At 35.0% G+C, this 17,490-nt stretch overlaps 1 protein-coding gene and 1 long non-coding RNA gene across 3 annotated transcripts; one reads left to right on the top strand and one right to left on the bottom strand.

Annotated features, from left to right (window-relative positions):
• The first annotated feature begins 3,617 nt into the window (after positions 1–3,617).
• On the top strand, positions 3,618–10,884 carry LOC149875990 (uncharacterized). 2 transcript variants are annotated; one of them, XM_090075920.1, is made up of 5 exons: positions 3,618–3,671; positions 6,924–9,743; positions 9,977–10,042; positions 10,302–10,358; positions 10,517–10,884. In XM_090075920.1, exons 2-5 carry the CDS (start codon positions 6,953–6,955, stop codon positions 10,834–10,836), a joined length of 3,234 nt encoding a protein of 1,077 aa, XP_089932046.1. In that variant the 5' UTR covers positions 3,618–3,671; positions 6,924–6,952; the 3' UTR covers positions 10,837–10,884. The 2 variants fall into 2 exon arrangements, with proteins under 2 accessions (XP_089932046.1, XP_089932045.1); XM_090075919.1 differs by lacking the exon at positions 3,618–3,671 and having other exon boundaries at positions 6,050–9,743.
• Positions 7,563–11,628, bottom strand: LOC149875989 (uncharacterized). The gene is made up of 2 exons (XR_016448963.1): positions 11,532–11,628; positions 7,563–10,724 (listed from the first exon to the last, which is right to left on the bottom strand). It is a non-coding gene; the product is annotated as an uncharacterized LOC149875989 (long non-coding RNA).
• Between the last annotated feature and the right edge of the window lie 5,862 nt (positions 11,629–17,490).

Below are 17,490 nucleotides of genomic sequence, written 5' to 3'. Positions count from 1 at the left end.
TCTGATGCTTGTTTTCTTGAATGGAGAGATGAGCTTATACTTTAGGTGACTTTTAAAACTGCAGTAATTAGTGCCTCGAATGGAAAAACGAACTCATTCATTACAGACCAAGGTTGTTCCTGGCCATCCGTTAACATATTAGGCAACAGTACAGCGAAGCTGTTTGTTTTACAAGCTTTTGTCGTTTCGAGAAATCACTACATTAAGCATTCGATGGTGATACACGACTGATGGCCAGGTTCTGATTTTCGAATGAAAAGAAGAGTCGCATCCGACCACCGGTCGGCTTTCGACGCAAAACAGCTGTACACACTCGTCCAACGATCCAGTGACTAACTGTTGCAACGAGAAAGTTAGCTTTATTTGTCGTGCAGATTGTCCCGCTTTGACGTAAAATGCTAGAAATTTGCTGAACGCTCGGTTTGCGCCGCCCAAGAGTCATTCTGTTTCTGCGTTGCCAGCGTCTGTCGGCTAAATACAACTGTAGACTCCGCGCAAGCTTTTTCACCGCAAAAGTTGTACAGAGCCACACCGAAGGCTAAAATCGACTTTAAGGTCGAAGGTTAAAATCGACCCTAGAGGTTTGAAAACGACGTCACGAAATTTTCAAGACATCATCGAAGAAAATTACGGCGGCCAGATGCAACTCTTAGTACTAACTCTACTAATCTTAGTACGTTAAGCATTCCAGTCGAGAGATCAGACGTTTTTTCGTCACCTAAGAGACCGGCCGATGCGTTTGCGACGCTGCGGAAAGAAAGAAGATGGCAAACCACAGGGTTGTTACCGTAACAAACCTCCGTGAGTACCTCCATCTCGAGTGGCTTTTGAAGAAACGTTCGTTTTAAACTCAAAGGGATGGTTGTTAAAGCTCACAAACGCCTGGTTAACGATTTTCTAACGGCAGACACCGTGTTTACAATGGATACAGACCGATTAACTGAGCCCAAAGCGCAAGATCTATCAGAAAACTCCTCTAGGTCGATGCAACGAGACGACTAGACACGTGCGTCTAAAGGCATTTTACAATTGAAGGACGCCCCTCGTGGGCCCTTTAACCTTAACACTAAACTCCTGCTTGATATCCTCGTCCCCAGGTTTCCAAACCGTAACCCCAACCCCCTCTAATCCTAACCCCCTTACCCTCTAACTCTCCCCCCTCAAAAAAACAAAAAACATAAAAAAGCAAACAAAACGAAAAAAAAACTTGCTTCCCTCCTCACTTTTAGCTCTAGGATGCAACACCTTTTTGCCGCCCTCCGCTAGAAGGGAGTAGGGAGTAACGAAAGCTTGACATCAAAGTAGCGTTTCGTATGAGATTTGTTTGCCAAAATTTGAGCGTTTTTAAAAAAGCCAAGACTTCGTCAGAGGGGTTTCTTCTTTTCTCCTAAAGCTATCGATCGATTAAAAAGCTCAAAGCAAAGAAATTCAAAACAAAATACAAAAACGGGAAGTTTTAGTTTCTGCACCACAAGCCAAGCACTAGTTCAAACTGGAGATAATAAAAGGAAATCGAATGATCTCACTTCTCAAACCACTGAGCTGCCATTGGTCGGCAGTCTCTTGTTTGGAGACCATTGAGCTGCCATTGGTTGGCTGTTTAATCGTTGCGATTGGTCGGCAGTTTTATCGTTGGAGACCATTGAGAGATATAAAAGGAATTTTTTTTTTGAGCACAACATTAAACGTTAAATCGTTAGATGTTGTTATAAAGGCACCATTAGAATGCGAATGTCCTCAAATATTTTCCTCGATATTTTAATAAGTAAACAAAAACAAAACTAAGTCTTGCAACTGGCGAAAACTTTCAATAAGCAAACAAAGCAACAACTTTCCTTTCGAGTTTTTTACATTTTAAACAAAAGACAAACAAAGAAAAAAAAAAACAAACAAAAACAAAAACAAAAACAAAAAAACAAAACAAAAACAAAACAGAAAAGGGAGAATGAGTGAGTCGACTGATTTCGCTCAACTGTCTTAAACGAGAAGTCATAAACGTTTGCTTGTGCCAGCAAGTTGCAAATTAAGTTGTAAATGAACTGCACCGCAAAAGCTTAACCACAGTTTATTAAGCATATTAAGCCTTTGCTGACATGTTAAGACATTTTAAGCCTTTGCTATTATCATGAGGCTTTTGCTCCACGAGCCAAAAAAGTACGCTAGAGTTGACAAACTGCATCGCGGTCGAAAAGTGTAATTACGCCAACACTTTTATCCGTTTTAAGCATTTCGTTTTCGCACGAACAACAATTAAAGCAGCTCGTTGAGCTTAACGACGTTCGTATTTTTTTTCGAAGCCAAAACTTCGGCTATAAGTAGAATGAAGAGGCACTTCGAAAAACAACAAAGCTGTTCGCAGTCGATAGCAACGAGCGACAACATCTCTGCGAGTCTGGCATCAAGGTAAACAGTTTTTTTTTACATTTTCATTTGTAAGTGCCACTTTTGTGTACATTATGTATTCAAAAATTTCTTGCTGACGCTAGATTTTTCGTTTTCAATGAACAACAGTTGCAACCTCTAGTCGTTTGCTAAAACAGCTTGCTAGGACAACCAAATCAATCATATGTTGTGAAAATTTCTTTTTGTTCAACTGACTAAGGAAGATCGAGCGAACGCTTTTTTTTTTATAACTTGTTTGTATCATATTGCTATTAAGAAAACAGCGTTGTGTATACTAAACGTGACATAATTGGCAATTATCCGTAACTAAAAATAAGATAGAAATTACAAACTTGATACCATATTTTAATTACTCTAACAAAACTAGACGTCATCGCGTGAGAAAATAAATGTTCATAACACATAACCTATTTTTTTGTTTTTTTTTTCTTCTCTTTTTTCCTTTTAATCTCTTTTCTTTCGTCCAAAAAGCGTTTTGATTTTTGCCTCGCCACAAGCGATGAAATCGATAAAAAAACCTGCTCGGACATTCTCAATTCTCAACAACAAAAGCAATCAAAGTTCTAGCTCTCGAGCACGTGCGCCGACAGGTTGATGAAACCGTTCAAATATGCTCGATCGCTAGAATTTAAAGAAAGAAACAAGCCAGAAACAAACCAAAATAAAAAAAACAAAAACAAAAATGGACATCTTTAGAACGCTTAAATTTTATAAAATATTTTCCTCTGCGTTTTTAACCAGCTAAACTGTCGTAAAGTTTTTTCGGTGCAGTTCATTTAAAAAACTTAGTTTTCAACTTTTAAACGTTTTAGACTTCTCGTTTAAGGCAGTCGAAAGAAATGAGTCGACTCACTCTCTCTCTCCCTATTCGGTTTTGTTTTTGTTTATTTGTTTTTGTTTTTTCTTCGTTTGCCTTCGTTTGCCTTTGTTTGCTTTTGGAAAAGTTGTCGCCATGCGAGACTTAGTTTTTTTTTTTTTTTGCTCAAATTGAGCACAAGTGAGTTTCTAGTCTTGAAAGTGTGCAAAGTGTGGGCCAATCTGGTGGCTGGAGTGATGACACGTGAATGCTGGAAATTCCAGACTTTGAGCGGATTCAGCGTACATAGAAAGAAAATGTAGCATTCACGTGGGTCTCTCCTAAGCGTGCCATTGGTCGGTCTGCTGTCCTTAAGTACCCCCCTCCCCCCCTCAACGTCACGTTTGCTCAACTTCTCGGTCTTTGGCGCCCAGAGAAAGCTTGAGGAAGGATAAAAAATGGCGAGGTTTCGGTACTGCGTTTTCTGTTTTTCTTATTTGTTTTTGTTTGTTTGCTTGTTTGTTTGTTTGTTTGTTTGTTAATTTTTTTAATTTTTTTTTTTTTGTTTGTTTGTTTCGTTCGTTTGTTTGTTTGTTTGTTTCGTTTGCTTCGTTTGTTTTGTGATGTTTTGTTTTCCCTTCTTGATGGCACAAAACAGAAGCAAACAAGACTTTCGGTTATATTCGGTTATATTCGGTTCAATAAAAGTTTGTTGGTTTCTGCACAACAACAACAACAACCACAACAACAAAAGTCCCTCTGTCCCTCAAAAGCAGTTTCTCCTCTGTCCTAAAGAAGAGCCTCTTTGTAATCGATCTTGTCTGAATGCAGCTCTCCTTTTGCCTACAGGTTTTTATTCCAACCCTTTTGTTGTTGTTAGTGCCATGTTGTTGTTATTGTTATACTCTGTAAAAGCAGTTGTTGCTGTTGTACTTGTTTGTTGTTTCTAAAGACACTGTTGTTGCTGCTGTTAGCGCTGTTAGTAATCACCCACTTGGCTTGTATTTTTGTTTCTTGTTTTTGTTTTTTGTTTTATTTATAAACACTCTCTGAGTAAGTGATGCTGTTGCTGTTGTTGTTGTTACAGTTGCAATGAGTGTTTGTTAATGTTCCCCCACTTGGCTTGTACTTTTGTTTTCTGTTTTGTTTTGTTTTTTTTTTGTTTTTGTTTTTTTTTTCTCAACACTCTCTGAGTAAGTGATGCTGTTGCTGTAGTCGTTGTTATAGTTGCAATGAGTGTTTGTTAATGTTCACCAACTTGGCTTGTTTATAATCTATTTTATTTTATCAACACTCTCTGAGTCAGTGATGGTGTTGCTGTTGCTGTTGTCGTTATTATGCTTGCAATGGGAGTTGTTACTGTTCACCCACTTTGCTTGTTTTGTTTTTATTTCTTTATTTTATCAACACCCTTTGAGCCAGTGATGCTGTTGCTGTTGTTGTTGTTATAGTTGCAATGAGTGTTGTTAATGTTCACCCACTTTGCTTGTGTTTTTGTTTTTGTTTATCAACACCCTTTGTGTCAGTGATGCTGTTGCTGTTGTTCTTATTACAGTTGCAATGAGTGTTTGTTAATGTTCACCAACTTGGCTTGTTTATAATCTATTTTGTTTTATCAACACTCTCTGAGTCAGTGATGCTGATGCTGTTGTTGTTATTGTGCTTGCAATAAGTGTTGCTAATGTTCACCCACTTTGCTTGTTTTGTTTGTGCTTTTGTTTTTGTTTATCAACACCCTTTGAGTCACTGATGCTGTTGCTGTTGGTGTTATTATAGTTGCAATGAGTGTTAATGTTCACCCACTTTGCTTGCTTTGTTTGTTTGTTGCTTTTTTTTTTTATCAACACCCTGCGAGTTAGTGATGCTGTTGCTGCTTTTGTCATTTTACTTGTATTTATAGTTGTTACTGTTCAGCCACTTTGCTTGTTTTTTAATCTGTTTTATTTTATCACCACTCTCTGAGTCAGTGATGATGTTGCTGATGCTGTTGTTGTTATTTTACTTGCAATGATAGCTGTTACTGTTCAGCCACTTTGCTTGTTTTGTTTGTTTGTTTGTTTGTTTTTTTTATCAATATCCTCTGAGTAAGTGATGCTGTTGCTGTTGTTGTTGTTATAGTTGCAATGAGTGTTTGTTAATGTTCCCCCCCTTGGCTTGTACTTCTGTTTTCTGTTTTGTTTTGTTTTTGTTTTTTTTGTTGTTTTTTTTCTCAACACTCTCTGAGTAAGTGATGCTGTTGCTGTAGTCGTTGTTATAGTTGCAATGAGTGTTTGTTAATGTTCACAAACTTGGCATGTTTATAATCTATTTTATTTTATCAACACTCTCTGAGTCAGTGATGCTGATGCTGTTGTTGTTATTATGCTTGCAATAAGTGTTGTTAATGTTCACCCACTCTGCTTGTTTTGTTTGTGCCTTTGTTTTTGTTTATCAACACCCTTTGAGTCACTGATGCTGTTGCTGTTGGTGTTATTATAGTTGCAATGAGTGTTAATGTTCACCCACTTTGCTTGCTTTATTTGTTTGTTGCTTTTTTTTTTATCAACACCCTGCGAGTTAGTGATGCTGTTGCTGCTTTTGTCATTTTACTTGTATTTATAGTTGTTACTGTTTAGCCACTTTGCTTGTTTTTTAATCTGTTTTATTTTATCACCACTCTCTGAGTCAGTGATGATGTTGCTGATGCTGTTGTTGTTATTTTACTTGCAATGATAGCTGTTACTGTTCAGCCACTTTGCTTGTTTTTTTTTTGTTTTTGTTTTGTTTGTTTGTTTGTTTGTTTTTTTATATATCCTCTGAGTTAGTGATGCTGTTGTTGTTATTATGCTTTCAATGAGAGCTGTTACTGTTCACCCACTTTGTTTGTTTATAATCTGTTTTATTTTATCAACACTCTCTGAGTCAGTGATGCTGATGCTGATGCTGTTGTTGTTATTATGCTTGCAGTGAGAGTTGTTACTGTTCACCCACTTTGCTTGCTTATTGTCTATTTTATTTTGTCAACACTCTCTGAGTCAGTGATGCTGATGCTGATGCTGTTGTTGTTATTATGCTTGCAATGAGAGTTGTTACTGTTCACCCAATTTGCTTGTTTTGTTTTTTTATTTGTTTTTTTGTTTGTTTTTGTTTTGCTTGTTTTTTTTTATCAATACCCTCTGAGTCAGTGATGCTGTTGCTGTTGTTGTTGTTGTTGTTATAGTTGCAATGAGTGTTTGTTAATGTTCCCCCACTTGGCTTGTACTTTTGTTTTCTTTTTTGTTATGTCAACACTCTCTGAGTCAGTGATGCTGATGCTGTTGTTATTATGCTTGCAATGAGAGTTGTTACTGTTGTAGTTATGTCTGTCATTTGTCCTTGTTAGCAAGTTCTATTTGCCCTCTCTTGCCTTTTTTCAACACAGTTTCTTTCTTTGAGTCATATGGTTGCGAGATCCTCTCAAACTCCATCTCTTTATTTATTTGTTTCTTTTTTTTTTTTTTTTTTCTCATTCTCCTTCTCATAATAGCAATCACTGCTGCCACCATGCATGTAATGCTAGTTGCTCTCATTCTTTTTCATTTGCTAGTGGAAACTTTGTTTCTTCTTGTTGCTCTCTTTTCTTTCTTTTTTCTCTTTTGCAGAGGATTCGAAAAAACACAGCTCTTCCCTGCAGTTGTAAACATTCCAGGATTCCAGGATGCAGGCAGAAGAAAAACACTCTCACTAACTGTCTTCTTTTTTTTAGCATAAACCGTTGCAAACAAACACCTGAACATGTCTTCTTCACAAGAAAACAACACTGTTGTTGCCCCTTCTCCGAACTCTAAAGCGAAAAAAAAGAAAAGAAGGCAGTCACAAGAACAGAGAGACTTAAAGCTCAAAAACAAAGTCAGGGCCGCATTAGTTGCAGCGTGTGGCTCCGTAAACAGGGTTGTACCTTTCTATGGTACCAAGAAGAGGTACGCTGTTAGCTGTCCGATGCCTTTGTGCAAACATTCCTCCACAAGCATTAAAAGACACTTGACTAAAAAAGATCATTCTTGGACTTTGGATGAAGCTTCCATCTTTTACTCTGCAATGGTCAGGAAGTTTCAGCATGCTCGTCTCGAACGCAAGTCCGGCTGTCCAAAACCTTACCCCTGTTTGCAATGTTGGAAGTATTACGACCGACTGGACATACACTTGAAAGAGACTCATTTCTACGATTCCAAGACGATCAAACAAAAGATTGCAGAGGCAAAGCGATACGACAACGACAAGCTCTATGTCCCTCAATTTATTCGACCTGCCTTCTTTGGTATTAAGCCAGTAGCTGAACAAGCGTCTGCATCAGGCTCTGCATCCTCTGCTCCTGGGCCTTCCTCCTCTTTTTCTTCTCCGGTTCTTTCCTCTGATCCTCTTTTAAGCTTGCCCTCATCAGTTGCTGGTTCGTCCGAGGCTCCTTCTGCAAACCACTGCACCTCTGTAGAAAACAAAGAGCTGAACACCGAATCCGTCCTAGACTCTGATTTTAATTCCTTAAAGCACTTGGTTTCCAACTCCTCCGTCTTGACAGAAGATAAGAGACTCTTGTTTCAGCTGGACAAAGATGCTTTTCACTTTTATTACCAGTCAGCAGATGAGCTCTTCAGAGATTTTGAAAAGTGGCTTGTGGTAGCCAACAACAACACTTTGTCACAAGCAAAGATCTACAAAAATGCAGTTGTTGAAATATTGACATGTTGTGACAGCACGCTGACGCTGCACCCGAACGCTCTCACCAATTCCAACGTTTTGGAGGATAGATACTTTTCCATGCACTTTAAAAACATTCAGCTCAATTCCAAGCTGAGTGAACTTGACCAAACAAAAGCCATGTCTTGTCACACGTTGTACAACCGCCTTGTCTACCTTTGTCTCCTGTTTCGTTTCAGTGAAGCCAGGAATGTCTATTTCGGACTTTCTCATGAGGCCATCCGACGTTTGCGCTGCAAGGTGGAGGAGTTACAAAAAGTGCTGAGGCCCTTTCGTTCTTTGAGGAGGAGCCTTGTGAAAAGCAAAAAATGCATCAACATCATCAATGTCAGTTTGCTGAACGAATATGGCAAGTCTGCATACGTAAGACAGTTAGTGGAATCGATTAGAAAGCCGTCTCTTACACCGACTAGAGACAATGCTGTGTCTCTACGAAACCATCTTCTGCTCTCTGTCACTGTAATTAACAGTTTAAGAAAATCTAACATTGCTCTTTTAAACATTAGAGACTACATGGCTGCTGAGAAGAGTGAGTGTGGATATTGCATTGTGCAAGAGCGCTACAAAACAGCATACAAGTACGGAGCCAAAAACATTCTAGTGCCGAACGACTTGAAAGTGTTGATCGATATTTATTTGCTGAGATACAGAGACCTTCTTGTCAACGACTCTCACTACATGGCTGCAGACACCAAGACTGTTTTGGAGTTGAGCGACTGCTACAGGCCCCTTTTTCCATCGATGAGACCCAACAAAGACGAATGTGTGACACTCGGTGCAACTAGAGTGCCTGTTTACCAGATGGGTTCCTCTGCTATCTCCTCTTGCCTGACGTCCTGCTTCAGAAAAAGCCAAGTAAACATTCCCATGAAGCGTCTTACTCCCACTTGCATTCGCGGTTCGATAGCCACTTACTTTGCCAACAACAGCAAAGAAGATCGCGAGCGGTTTGCTACACTCTACATGAAGCACAGCAGGAACACAATGGATAGCTTTTATGTGTCCCAGTGGAACGCTGCAGAGGAGTTGCGCTTTGCCCTGGGCATCGGACAGTCCTTCGGAGTCATAGAGTCTTTGACTGTTGAAAAGTCTGAGAGACCACCAAAGAAGGAGAAGGATGTGATGGACTGGCTCCAAACTAATGCAGAGGAGTACGGTTTTCATGAGGTTGAGGACATCTTTGAGGAAGATTTAGACTCCGGTTCTGACTCTGAAGAATGTGCTGCTACTTTCAGCTGTACCACAGTGGTTCCGTTTTCTCCAGCTGTAGAAAACAATGTTCCTTTAGAGGATAGCAACGACCATGCCGTAGATTTCTTGTGTGAACCTACCTCAACTCCTGTTTCGTCTGTTCCATCTGAACAAACAATCGCTGGTCCAGTTCTTGAACTATCCCCTGCTCTTGCACAACTAGTTCCTAACGAACAAGCTGTTTGTATGGATGTAGATCAGACTCTAGCTGTTCCTGTTGGCACAGCTTGTTCTCCTCTTGCATTAACATTATTTCCTGATGAACCGGATTTTATTGAACACCATGCAAAACTTTCTCCAGTTTACTTTAATGAGCAAGTGGTTGCCAAACCTGTTTCTGCTTCTCCTTCTCAGCAAGTCGCTTTCTGTCCTTCAAAAGAGGTCTTTTCTGTTCCTCTGACTCCTAGCCTTGTTGCTTTTCAGCAAACATTGGCCAAACCCAGTTTGTTTCTTTCATCTGATCCAGTTTCAGCTGTTCCTGTCCAACAGGCTGGTACTGTTCTTGCAAAGCAGCTCTCACCTTATGCTGTTCAATCTGTTGGTAGCCTATTTAGCCAAAGTCTTGCCTCTACATCCAGAGGTAAATTCTTTTTGATTTTTGATTTTTGATTTTTATGCAAATCTCAACACGCTTTCAAAAAATGAAAATGCCCAAATCAACTCCTTGCCCTATTGTTATTGTTAGAGCTGTAAAAAAAACAAAACAAAACAAAAAAACAACACAGAAGTGTGTATGTATTTGTTGCAGGACTAATTCTGTGATTGCTTAAATGTTTATACAAGTGAATGATACTAAAACTGATTATGTTTTAGAAGTAAAAGATCCAAGAAGAAAAAAAATCAAGTTGGAAATGCCATCTTTCACTCAAGAACTCATCGGTAATGTAAAACCTAATTTATACAAAGATATATAAACACAAACCTCTTCTTGCACAATTTCAGATGGTTAACTGTTAACAAAAACTAGCCATCATTGCTAAGTGCACTTTTAGAAAGTTGTGTCTACCCGATTTCTAATGATGAAGTTAGAAACATCACCGTTAGAAATCATGCACAGCTTGTTATCATCTCTAACACTTAGAAACTGTTGATGGTTTTTATGAATTAGAAAAATGAACATGGTTTTATTTTATTTCAGGATCAACTCAGCCAAGAACAAAGGAAAACAAAGCAGAAGTTAGCCAATGCCATTTAGGTAATCTTTCAAAAACCAGTTATTGCTATCAGTGCAAACAATAAGGTCAACAAAAAAAAAATAAATAAAAAAACAGAATAAATCTTGTCTTACTTCAGAACCAAATGAATATTTGATTTAATCACTTTGTGTTATGACTTGAGTTTGTAAAATTTTAGATGAAATAGTTGAAGAGCTGAATGCTTGCCCTGGCCACAACGAATGGTTCAACACCAGAAGTTTTCCACGATGTGCAGCTTTGGTGTTGGCATACATCTTGCAAGACGTGTTTACAGATGTAAGCTCAAGTTGCTCGTACAAAGATTACCTTGGCATCTTGGCAAATCATAGCAGTGACAAGCTCATTCATGTCTTGCAAAAGTACTCCTACCAAAGCCATATTAAAGACAAAATTAAAAACATGAAGCTAAAAATTCAAAAAGAGGGTAGTTTAGAAAAGTTTGTTCAATATGGCAATATCGTGAAACCATTTATGTAGTTTAGATAAGTTTGTTCAGTTTGGCAATAAAGATGGGCCTTTTGTGTAGTTTGTTTTATCTATGCTTTTGCAAATATTTTTATCTGTTTCGCTAAAGACATAATAAACAAGAAGTTCTGTTAAACTGTTCTCACATTTCTTATTTAAAGATAGTTCAAACTTTTTTTTATCTTTAAAAAAAAAAAAAAGAAGTCGTTTTGTTATTCTGTGAAAACTTTTAATAGAGTTGCATTTAGAATTACTTCTGATGTTTTTAAGAGTTTGTTAAAAAGCAAAATAATATTTCCTGTGATGTTAAACTGCATAAGTGAAATTTAAAAAAGGAAAACTGCTCCAACCATTTTTCGGAAAAAGAAATCAAAAAGTTCCTTATTTTAAAAGATCTAGACATCCATTTCTTCTTCAGCAAAATAGCGAGGCTTTTTTATGAACTCTTACTCTCTATTTTTTCATATCTTTACACAAAGGATTTTGTTTAGATCAATGTAAACATACATAGAAGTATATTATGTTTTTTTTTTTTTTTTTGTTTTTATGCAGTCTAACTTTTGTTTCACTTCTATTTTATTTTACGTTTATCTTGTATTTTATCATGCCTTATTGGTTTTTGCGTTTTGTGATGTCAAGCTGCGTAAGCTAAACTTAAAAGGGGAAAACTACGCTAACTTTTCTTTGAAAAAATATTCAAGAAGTACCTTAAACGAAAGAGAAAGCACACGAATCTTGCCATCCAATTCTTCTTCTGCAAAGTAGCGAGGCTTTTTATGTACTTTTGCTCTCTAATTTATCTCTATTTACGCAAAGGGTTTTATTTCAATGTAAACACGTATAAAAGAATACTTTGTTAAAAATAATGTTAAAGGAGTTGCGTAAAAAAAAACGTCTGAATAAAGTTTCTTTACAAAAAAAACAACTAAGAAACAAGCGCGCCTAAGAAAAACCAGATCGCGATTCACTAAGTCAAAAAACGAAAGAAACAAAGTTTAAAAGGTCTTTCTAGACAACAAATTCTATTTTTGGCAATGCAGTTTTTGTATTTATGCAACCTAACTTTTGTTTGACTTCTATTTTATTTTACGTTTACCTTGTATTTTATCTTGCCTTTTTGTGTTTTGTGATGTCAAGCTACATAATCTAAACTTAAAAGAAGGAAACTAGGCTAACTTTTCTAGTAGAATATTATGTTGTTGGTTTTGTATGCAGCCTAACTTTAGTTTCATCTATATTTTATTTTGCGTTTATCTTATATTTTATCTTGTCTTTTTGAGTTTTGTATTTTGTGATGTCAAGCTACATAATTTAAACTTAAAAGAAGAAAACTAGGCTAACTTTTCTTTGAAAAATTGTTCAAAAACTACCTTACACCGATAGAGATAGCTCACGAATTTAAAAAGTTGCATCTATTCATCTTCTTCTTCAGCAAAGTAAAGCTTTTTATGCACTTTTACTCTCTAACTTACCTATATTTGCGTAAAGGATTTTATTTAATTCAATTTAAACATAACTAGTAGAATATTATGTTGTTGGTTTTGTATGCAGCCTAACTTTAGTTTCATCTATATTTTATTTTGCGTTTATCTTATATTTTATCTTGTCTTTTTGAGTTTTATATTTTGTGATGTCAAGCTACATAAGCTAAACTTTAAAGAGGAAATTTACGCTAACCTGTCTTTGAAAAACTATTCAAAAACTACCTTTAACAAAGTAGCGAGGCTTTTTATGCGCTTTTACTCTCTAACATACCTATTTTTGCGCAAAGGATTTTATTTAATTCAATTTAAACATGCCTAGTAGATTATTATGTTGTTGGTTTTTTATGCAGCCTAACTTTAGCTACATCTATTTTTCATTTTACGTTTGTCTTATATTTTATTTTATCTTTTTGTGTTCTGTGATGTCAAGCTACATAAGCTAATGTTAAAAGAGGAAAGCTGCGCTAACCTTTCTTTGAAAAACTATTCGAAATCTATTTTTGAGATAATCTAGATTTAAAAGAGGAACACTACGCTAATTTTGCTTTGAAAAAACTCTCGAAAACTAACTTATTCGATAGAGATAGCACACAAATTTAAAAAATTGTATCTACTCATCCACTTCTTCTACAGCAAAGTACTGAGGCTTTTTATGCACTTTTATTCTCTAACATACCTATATTTGCGCAAAGGATTTTATTTAACTCAATGTAAACATACATAGAAGAGTATTGTTACCCGTTTGTTTTATGCAGCCTAACTTTAGTTTCATCTATACATTATATTGCGTTTACCTTATATTTTATCTTGCCTTTGTTAGTTTTGTGTTTTGTTATGTCAAGCTTCATAATCTAATCTTAAAAGGGGAAAACTGCGCTAACTTTTCTTTGAAAAAGTACTCAAAAAGGACCTAAATCGATATAGATAGCTCACAATTTTAAAAAGTTGCATATAGTCATCTTCTTCTTCAGCAAAGTATCGAGGCTTTTTATGGATTTTTACTCTAACTTTCCTATATTTGCGCAAAGGACATTATTTAATTCAACTTAAACATGCCTAGTAGATTATTATGTTGTTGGTTTTTTATGCAGTCTAAACTTTGTTACATCTATATTTTACGATTAACTTATATTTTATCTTGCCTTTTTGAGCTTTGTGTTCTGTGATGTCAAGCTACATAGTCTAAACATAAAAGAGGAAAACTACGCTAAACTTGCTTTGAAAAACTATTCAAAAACTACCTTTAACAAAGTAGCGAGGCTTTTCATGCACTTTTACTCTCTAACATACCTACATTTGCGCAAAGGATTTTATTTAATTCAATTTAAACATGCCTAGTAGATTATTATGTTGTTGGTTTTTTATGCAGCCTAACTTTAGTTTCATCTATATTATGTTTTAGGTTTATCATATATTTTATCTTTTCTTTTTGAGTTTTGAGTTTTGTGATGCCAAGCAACTTAAGCTAAACTTAAAAGTGGAATGCTACGCTAACCTTTCTTTGAAAATCTATTCATAAACTACCCTAGACAAAAGCTAGATTTAAAAGAGGAAAACTACACTATTTTTACTTTGAAAAAACTTTCGAAAACTACCTTAATCGATAGAGATAGCACACGATTTTAAAAAATTGCATATAGTCATCCACTACTTCTGCAGCAAAGTAGCGAGGCTCTTTATGCACTTTTTCTCACTAGTTTGCTTATATTTACGCAAAGGAATTCATTTAATTCAATCCAAACATATATAGAAGATTATTATGTTACGATTTTTTTTTTCTTTTATGCAGCCTAACATTTATTTCACCTACATTTTATTTTACGATTAACTTTTATATTACCTTTCCTTTTAGTGTTTTGTGTTTTGTGATGTCAAGCTACATAAGCCAAACTTTAAAGAGGAAAACTACGCTAAGCTTTCTTTGAAAAACTATTCAAAAACTACCTTAAACAAAGTAGCGAGGCTTTTTATGCACTTTTACTCTCTAACATACCTACATTTGTGCATAGGGTTTTATTAGATTCTAGTAGGTTATTACGTTGTTGTTTTTTTATGCAGTCTAACTTTAGCTTCATCTATATTTTATTTTACGTTTATCTTATATTTTATTTTGTCTTTTTGAATTTTGTGTTTTGTGATGTCAAGCTACATAAGCTAAACTTAAAAGAGGAAAGCTACGCTAACCTTTCTTTGAAAAGCTGTTCAAAAACTACCTTAGACATAATCTAGATTTAAAAGAGAAAGACTACGCTATTTTTGCTTTGAAAAATCTTTCGAAAACTACCTTAATCGATAGAGATAGCACAGGATTTTAAAAAGTTGTATCTAGTCATCCACTTCTTTCACAGCAAAGTAGCGAGGCTTTCTATGCGCTTTTACTCTCTAACATACCTATTTTTGCGCAAAGGATTTTATTTAATTCAATTTAAACATGCCTAGTAGATTATTATGTTGTTGGTTTTTTATGCTGCCTAACTTTAGCTACATCTATTTTTCATTTTACGTTTGTCTTATATTTTATTTTATCTTTTTGTGTTCTGTGATGTCAAGCTACATAAGCTAATGTTAAAAGAGGAAAGCTGCGCTAACCTTTCTTTGAAAAACTATTCGAAATCTATTTTTGAGATAATCTAGATTTAAAAGAGGAACACTACGCTAATTTTGCTTTGAAAAAACTCTCGAAAACTACCTTATTCAATAGAGATAGCACACAAATTTAAAAAATTGTATCTACTCATCCACTTCTTCTTTTTATGGATTTTTACTCTCTTATTTACCCAAATTTGCGCAAAGGACTTTACTTAATTCAACTTAAACATGTCTAGTAGATTATTAAGTTGTTTGTTTTTTATGCAGCCTAACTTTAGTTTCATTTATATTTTATTTTACGTTTATCTGATACTTTATCTTGTCTTTTTGTGTGTTGTTTTGTCAAGCTACATAAGCTAAACTTAAAAGTGGAAAAGTACGCTAACCTTTCTTTGAAAATCTATTCAAAAACTGCCTTAGACATAAGCTAGATTTAAAAGAGGAAGACTACGCTATTTATGCTTTTAAAAAACTTTCGAAAAATACCTTAATCCATTGAGGTAGTGCACGAATTTACAAAGTTGTATCTAGTCATCCACTTCTTCTATAGCAAAGTAGCGAGGCTTTTTATGCACTTTTGCGTTCTAATTTATCTCTGTTTACGCATATGGTTTTTGTTTATTTCTATGTAATGATATACAAAAGAGTATTTTGTTAAAGATTATGCTGCAGGAGCTGCGTAAAAAAACTCTGGCGACCTTTCCTTAAGAAAAAAGCAACTGAAAGACATGTGCGCCTTAGAAAATTCAAATCGCGATTCACCAAATTAAAAGACGAAAAGAACGACCTTTAAAAGCTCTCACTAGACATTTGTGTTTATGATAGGCAATGCAGTTTTTGATTTTATGCAGCCTAACATTTGTTTCATCTATATCTTATTTTACGTTTATCTTATACTTTATCTTGCCTTTTTGAGTTTAGTATTTTGTGATGTCATGCTAAATAAACTATACTTTGCTAATTTTTATTTGAAAAAATATTCAAAAACTACCTGAATTATAAGCTAGATCTAAAGGAGGAAAACTACGCTAACTTTTCTTTAAAAAAAATATTTAAAAACTACCTTAAACATAAGCTATATCCAAAAGAGGAAAACTATGCTAACTTTTCTTTAAAAAAATATTTAAAAACTACCTTAAACATAAGCTAGATCTAAAAGAGGAAAACTACGCTAACTTTTCTTTGAAAAAATACTCAAAAACTACCTTAAACATAAGCTAGATCTAAAAGAGGAAAACTACGCTAACTTTTCTTTGAAAAAATACTCAAAAACTACCTTAAACATAAGCTAGATCTAAAAGAGGAAAACTACGCTAACAATTCTTTGAAAAAATATTCGAAAACTACCTTTAAACATGATTTAGATTTAATAGATGAAAACTACGCTAACATTTCTTTGAAAAAACATTCAAAAACTACCTTTAAACATGATTTAAATTTAATAGATGAAAACTACGCTAACATTTCTTTGAAAAAACATTCAAAAACTACCTTTAAACATGATTTAAATTTAAAAAAGGAAAACTACGCTAACATTTCTTTGAAAAAATATTCAAAAAGTACCTTAATCGAAAGAGATAGCACACGAAATTAAAAAGTTGCATTTAGTCATCCGTTTCTTCTTCATCAAAGTAGCGAGGCGTTTATGCACTTTTTATTCTCTAAGTTATCTCTACTTACGCAAATGGCTTTTGTTTATTTCAATGTAAAACTTTTCAAAAGAGTATTTTGTTAAAGATTATGCTGCAGGGGCTGTGTAAGAAAACTCTGGTGACCTTTCTTTAAGAAAAAGCAACTAAAGTAGATGTGCGCCTAAGAAAATCCAAATTGCGATTCACTAAATTAAAAGACATATACAACAAACTTTAAAAGTGAAACTATTTTTACAAGCGTATTTGGTAAAGATGAAATGTTCTTATGACATTTTAACGTTACGAAAGGGATTTTCTTCTGTTCAAATATTTATTACAATTTAAAGTGTTAAATAATGTTACAGAAACGACCTAAAACGCCTGTTGTATTAATTTAAACGAACAAAATAGATAAAAAAAAAGAAAAACTATCATTAAAAAAAAAAAAGTAAAAAAAGAAAAGAAATAGAAGTTGAGGAAAAATAAAAATAAGAACTTCTAACAAAGAGCTCTTCTTTTTATTTTTCAGATTTTAGATGCTTAATTCCTTGAATGAAAAGTTGAACTGATGACTCACTACTAAGGTTGTTCCTAGCCTTCCGTTCTCAAACTAGGCCATTCTGAGAGGCTGTTTGATTAAGTACCGTTGATAGTAGTATCGCACGTAAGAGACTTCTAAAACTCTGATTATTATTAATTCCTGGAATGAAGAGATGACTTCATACTCACTAACGAGGTTGTTCTTAGCCATCCGTTCTTAAACTAAGCAAAACAGTGAAGTTGTTTGATTAAGTATCACAGTTTGCTGATTTGCACATGCACCATTGCCGAAACTGTGATGCTTGGTTCCTTGATTGGATTGAAGAAGCTCATCACCATGCATTTTACAAGCTGTCCGTTGTTATGTTTTGCAATTCAGTGGTTCTGTTTTGCAATTCATTTTCTGTTTGTTTAAGTATCAT

This window comes from Hydra viridissima, unplaced genomic scaffold, assembly GCF_058129835.1.
Source record: "Hydra viridissima isolate aposymbiotic clone 2 unplaced genomic scaffold, HvirCarnegie_v1 scaffold_75, whole genome shotgun sequence".
In the NCBI taxonomy this organism is placed as follows: Eukaryota; Metazoa; Cnidaria; class Hydrozoa; order Anthoathecata; family Hydridae; genus Hydra; species Hydra viridissima.
This window is presented reverse-complemented; position numbering and strand designations above follow the sequence as displayed.